Here is a 5,930-nt window from a genome sequence, read left to right as displayed (position 1 = left end):
TTAAATGAAAAAATGATTATTGTGATTTGAAACGAGAAACGACTTTGCTCAGCTGATATAGTAAAATAATATAGCAAGTTAAATAATGCCATTTTTTATAGTATCAAAAAAAAATATTTGAAGGTAAAGTTTATATAATAAAATGTAATTATTAAACAATGAAAATGTTTACATAGTTCTATATAATAAAAATATTATATTATTTTAATTTTCTCTATAACAATACATAGTGAAGTTATTACTAAATTTTCATATGATAATATTATGTAGGTTATCATGAAACTATTGGCCCTATGAAGAAAGTGCTGTCTGGGTTGAAGAAAGCCCATTACATAGTTTAGCTTGGGTAGACGGTCATTAGCACCTCCAGGATATAGTCAAGAGGATCCATTAGGTCTCAGTACAGAAGGTTCTGATAATAAATTTCCAGAAGATGATCTTAGAGAATTATTTCCCGATAGGTATGAACATTGTTACATAGATACTTATGAATATATATTATTAAATTATTATCATATATTTATATAAAAAATTTCTTGTTTTCTTGAATTTCAGTTGTGGAGATTTGTCTTCAGAGCAGTTTAGTGCAGCTTGGTTTTTATTAGAAAATCATCAGAATACTTCATTTGAAGATTTAAAAGCAGATTAGCATTTTTAAAAGAAAAGTAGAAGCTCAAAAAGAAGGACAACTGTCTTTTCTTAAAGCTAATGCAGGCTCTGTATTAGAGCAGTTAGATACTCTAGAAGCCTTAAGAATAAAATTTGATGAAGATGTTTTGAAATATGGAAATGATCCTACAGGTCCCCTACAGAAAGCCATACAAAGTAAATAAAGCTTTAGAAAATAAGCCATTAAATTTCATTAGAAATTATTTTAATAGTTTTAAACCTGAATCATTCTAAATTTTTGGAGTTACAAGAGCAAGAAATTACTTTTTCTTACAATTTGTATTTTTTGTAGAGTCAATTGTGGAAGCAGAGTCAATTTTCAATGAAGTATTAAACAGAAGAGAAAAGGCTGATGCTACCAGGAATGCCTTAGGTGCATTAAATCGGCATAGAATGCTTTTTCTTTTGCCTTGTGAATTACAAAAATATGCTGCACGAGGTGATTATGATATGCTGGTTAATGATTATGCTCGCGCAAGAAACCTTTTTGGTAAAACAGAAGTGCCTGTGAGTGAAACAATTTTTTAAATAGGTATATCAATTGGCAAAAAGTATGTTTATTTTATATATTTGTTAGATTTTTTAAACAAGTGATGGAGGAAGTTGATAAATGTGTAGAAACTATTAGAGGAGAATTAAGAGAAAAATTAAAAGAAATGCCTAGCACAATAGAACATCAAAAAAAATTAATCAGGTAAATAGTCAAAAGATAAATAAAATTATGGCTGGCATAATTAACTAAGTTTTCATAACAATTATCGCTCTTGATGAACTCTAATCTTTTGGTACTTTTCTAAAATTTATTTACTTAAATAGGGCTTTAGTGCATCTAGAAAGTGGAGGAGATCCTGCTTGGGAAGCACTAAATAGTAGATCAATTTATTTGGATCATTGCTTAGATAAATGCTGTGAAGAACATCTTGCTAGTGAAGCAGGTGATTACATTATTGTATCGAAATTATAAATTTAATATCATCGAATTTGTAAATAATGTTTTTTCTTTGGTTTTCTATGATGATTGGAAAATGTGCATTTTTTCCCAACATACATGAATTCTATCATTAGTATATGATACCATTATAGATACGAAGACAAAATCACCTCGCAGTACACCAGCTCAATCAGTTCCGCCTAAAGTGTTATTTTGTGAAGATTTAACAGAATGTGCTGCAGGACAATTACCAGATTTATGGCGTTTGGACAAGCTTATTTTAAAGGTGAATTACAAGTCTCTCTCGGATACAACCAAACCAGCAACATTCAAAGTAAATATTTAAAAAAAATGAATATGTACTACAAAGATAAACTTATTGTAATTGAATTTTTTTGAATAGTAATGGTAAATTCGTGGAGAAGGCACGACACATTCAGGGTTCACTTACAAAAGTTAATCTTTGGGGTATATAATTGTAACTAATATATGAATAAAGTATATGTTTTTCTCAGAAAATGATATTAAGCTCCATTGAAAATTCACTAGTGCCCTTAGAAAAGCTCTCATTCCGAATATGTCTTCAAAACATGCAAACCAACAACTTGGGCCATGGTTATCACATTGTTTACATTACGTTAGAGCTGCATATGCAACTTTAGTAGCATTGGATTTGCCTTCTGAAGCTTTAGAAATAGTTGCAAACTTATTTTAGATCTTCGGTAATTTGAATATATGCTCATATTGATTTGTTAAAGATTTTTTTAATCTTGTGGCTATATTTCAGGGTAAATTTTATAGTAAATGTGTTCAAACAAGCTACAGATCAAGTTAACGCCTTCCTGTTAAAGAGACTTGGCAGATTGATCAATGGAATACATGGAGGAGGAACAGCATTAGTAATACCAGAGAACATTTCAATAATTACTTATATTTTTTTTATATCAATTTATATATACATATATATATATTTTTTTTTAATTTTAGAGTGCAGAGCTTGAAAAAATTGTGACAGAAGCCTTGGAGGCAGGTCAAGTAGCACTTAAACCGGAAATTAAGGAAAATCCATTAGAAGGCGCTGCACAAAAAGAAATTATGAGCCAAGCTCAAAATATGTTGTTAGCTTTTAACGGAGTTTTGGAAGAATTGGCATTTAGTAGAGCAGATGAGGTATAATTTATTAATATATTATCTTTTTTTTCATTGCATTTTCTTAAGTGCTTGAAAATATTTATAATTTTTGAATTGACAAGTTGAAAATTTTATTCAGGACGTATTTAATTAATATATATATTTTTTTTTTATTGCATTTTCTTAAGTGTTTGAAAATATTTATAATTTTTTAATTGGCAAGTTGAAAATTTTATTCAGGACGTAGATGAGTTATCACCTGGAGTTTCACAATTGATGGGACCTATGGCAACACCGTGGAATGATGAAAATCATTCTTGGAGTGGAAATACAGCTCCTTGGGAACTCAGATTATTGGCAACGATTGCAAATTGCCGGCATGTTACCAATGTAGTGCTACCTCGACTTGCTGATAAGTTTTCCATGTATGCAAGCATGTGTGTTGTTTTTTTTGATGTTCTATTTTCTATGGACATTAAACTTATTTTATATTTTTCATAAAATATTATTATATATAATTTAATAGAAATGGATACCCAACGCTCTCTCTAGACCCATTACGGGGATCCCTACAGTCACTTAGAGGCTCTTTGTTAGACACATACACAGAACATAGGAGTGACCCTTTGGTGGGTACTTTAGAACCATCAATGTATCTTGGAAAATTTGACTGGGACAGAGCCGTTACACCTACTGGGTTTAAGTCCATATGCTCAAGAGTGCATTGGGAATCTCTTGGCGGTGCATGCTGAGGTATAGTGAAAATTTAATTTATATATATTGGATATATTATATTTATATAACTTTGATTGAATTGCGCTCTATCTAAACGTTAATATTAAGAGCTAAAACTTTCAGAGAATTGTTTTTTATCTATTTGGAACCATTTGAGCCCCTGGGAGCAAGGAAATTCGAAAATGACCATTTTAAGGACCACCCTAATATATATATATATATATATATATATATATATATATATATATATTGTGTATTTTCTGAGAAATTTATAGAATTGGAAAATAAGCTTTAATTGTATGAAATTATATATTGTGAAGACAAGATATATGAATGTCTTAGTAGCCTCTTTTATTCTTTTGCTTTAATTGAAATTAATATTATATTAAATATCACATTTTTCATCTCATAGGTTCATCGAATATGTCCATGGCTTGTGGGAGAAGTACTGTCTCAAATAGTTGGTACTGTCGGTGAGGAATTAGCGCGTCTTATGAGCTGTGTGAGTGAATTTAATGAACCTGGTACAATTCAGGCAACCCTTGATCTTACTGCGCTAAGGGACGCACTGCAAACTTTCAGCACGCCACAATCAGAGTAAGCTTTGTATTTGTTTGAATAGATGATTCAGGGTTTGTTCCATTCGAGCTCAAACTTTCCGAAACTGATGAATACTGAGTCATGTACATGCGCGTCAGTTTTGATCAGTCTTCGTCAATTTGGGCTTGGATGGAACGAACCCATAATTTAAGCTTTGTCATATAATCACATGTGAAATTTAAACCCAACATTGTTATTGTTTATATTGGTTCGTGTTTTATTTCCATCAAGTAAATGATTCAATGTTATCAAATTGGAGCAATTTGTTTCAGATCATTCTTCAATGAAGCCATGGATGCCATACCAAAATTAAGTTCAAAAAATTTACAGTAAGTAGTAAATGCTTTTTATTTAATATAATGAGATAATTCAAAATTTAATTTTAAGAAAATAAAGATATTTCTTTACAGATTTGTTAAGCAATTGTTGAAGACCATTCGTTCTAGGATGGCATTGCAACTAACATGCTTCGCTTCTCCCACGTGATAATTATAAGTATTTATTGATGTACATAAAAATATTCAAAAGATTGGAAAATATGCTTTGTTAATTATATTAAATAATATATTGTAAAGACAAAATATATAAATATGTTACAATATTTTTTTTTCATTTAGTTTAATTGAAATTAATGTATTTCTAAAAACCGTTTACTGAAGTTATACTTCTCAACAATTTTTTCTCATTCAATACTAATTTAAGATATTGTAATTAAATTTCTTAAAATAGAAAATGATAATTCATTCATCTACAATTATAAGATGAAGAACAGATCCTTGACTTAATATATTTCACCAGCACAATTTATTAATTACACAATTAATAAATTTAAAAATTCAAGAAAAAGTAAAAATATCGCAGAATTGAGTCAAATTACACCTATTTTGAATAGATATAGCAAAGCTGTAAAAAATATGATGTAAAATCTACAATGTTTTTGAATATTGCATGAGAACGATTTGCGAATTTAAATGCATCACAATTACAACCGCCTGTCGCATTTTTAACAAATCGATTTATACCTGTTAATATTTTTATATTATAATATGGTTTTAGATTTTGAATATATCATTACACGAAACAGCGAAAACAGAATGGACGAAATAGAAATTGCGAGAAGAAGAATTATGTGCATATTTTGGAATTATGCAAGCCAACATACAGTCTTGAATAACGAAATCGAACAAATGAACATTTACAACATAAGAAATACAATACCAGTTTCTCAAAAATGTTAACGACTAAATGATAGTATGAAAAATTTCATCAGTTGTAACAATGATTTTTCTACCATAGAAATATTTTACCTGTTTTATGATAGTTATATATTATTTCATAGCTAGTCATTTCAATTAAATATATGAATGTTAATTGTGCAGTAACGATTTTTCCACGCGAATATATCGAGGATTATTTTAACGTTTGCAATTTTAACATAACATTTACAAAATATTATTTACATTTATAACCACGAGTCCAAAGAAGAGGGCCATCTTGAATTTAAGCTTAAATTTATTGAAAAATACGAGGATAGCGAGTATGAACACTTATAGAACAGATATGCATATATTGGAGTTGATAAAGGGTATAACTTCAGCTAAGGGTCTTTACAATAATTTATAAGCAGCTTTTGTGCTCTAAATATTTGTGGATAAAAATCAACCTTTAAAAGTTGCAACAGTTCGAGCATGTTCAACGTAACATGTCATACTCGTTTCCGTACTATCGAATGGTCAAGAAAAACAATAATTAAATTAATAAATAGTGAATTTATTTTTAATATACAAAAATCTTAACAAAAACTACAGTGGTGAAATGAATTAATTGCATTTCAATATATTTATGTGATAAAAATTACTTCGAG

General features: G+C 29.2%; 3 protein-coding genes across 3 annotated transcripts; all 3 read left to right on the top strand.

Moving 5' to 3' along the window:
• Positions 1–270: 270 nt before the first annotated feature.
• On the top strand, positions 271–1,946 carry LOC113366504 (exocyst complex component 2-like; the record flags this gene model as incomplete). Its single annotated transcript, XM_026608120.1, is given in 9 exon segments — positions 271–294; positions 297–344; positions 347–461; positions 556–642; positions 644–825; positions 962–1,177; positions 1,249–1,363; positions 1,486–1,604; positions 1,753–1,946. Coding segments are annotated over 9 exon segments (1,100 nt in total), but the record flags the coding sequence as incomplete, so codon positions are not given.
• Positions 1,947–2,177: 231 nt separating this feature from the next.
• Positions 2,178–3,429, top strand: LOC113366521 (exocyst complex component 2-like; the record flags this gene model as incomplete). The annotated part of the gene is made up of 5 exons (XM_026608144.1): positions 2,178–2,297; positions 2,359–2,499; positions 2,588–2,770; positions 2,972–3,156; positions 3,258–3,429. Coding segments are annotated over exons 1-5 (801 nt in total), but the record flags the coding sequence as incomplete, so codon positions are not given.
• Positions 3,430–3,439: 10 nt separating this feature from the next.
• LOC113366511 (exocyst complex component 2-like) lies at positions 3,440–4,599 on the top strand. Its single transcript, XM_026608133.1, has 4 exons — positions 3,440–3,484; positions 3,879–4,063; positions 4,339–4,395; positions 4,477–4,599. Exons 2-4 carry the CDS (start codon positions 3,960–3,962, stop codon positions 4,550–4,552), a joined length of 237 nt encoding a protein of 78 aa, XP_026463918.1. The 5' UTR covers positions 3,440–3,484; positions 3,879–3,959; the 3' UTR covers positions 4,553–4,599.
• The last annotated feature ends 1,331 nt before the right edge of the window (positions 4,600–5,930 follow it).

Source organism: Ctenocephalides felis, unplaced genomic scaffold, assembly GCF_003426905.1.
Source record: "Ctenocephalides felis isolate EL2017-DRISC unplaced genomic scaffold, ASM342690v1 CF-g0.4_SCAFFOLD_00599, whole genome shotgun sequence".
Classification (NCBI taxonomy): domain Eukaryota; kingdom Metazoa; phylum Arthropoda; class Insecta; order Siphonaptera; family Pulicidae; genus Ctenocephalides; species Ctenocephalides felis.
This window is presented reverse-complemented; position numbering and strand designations above follow the sequence as displayed.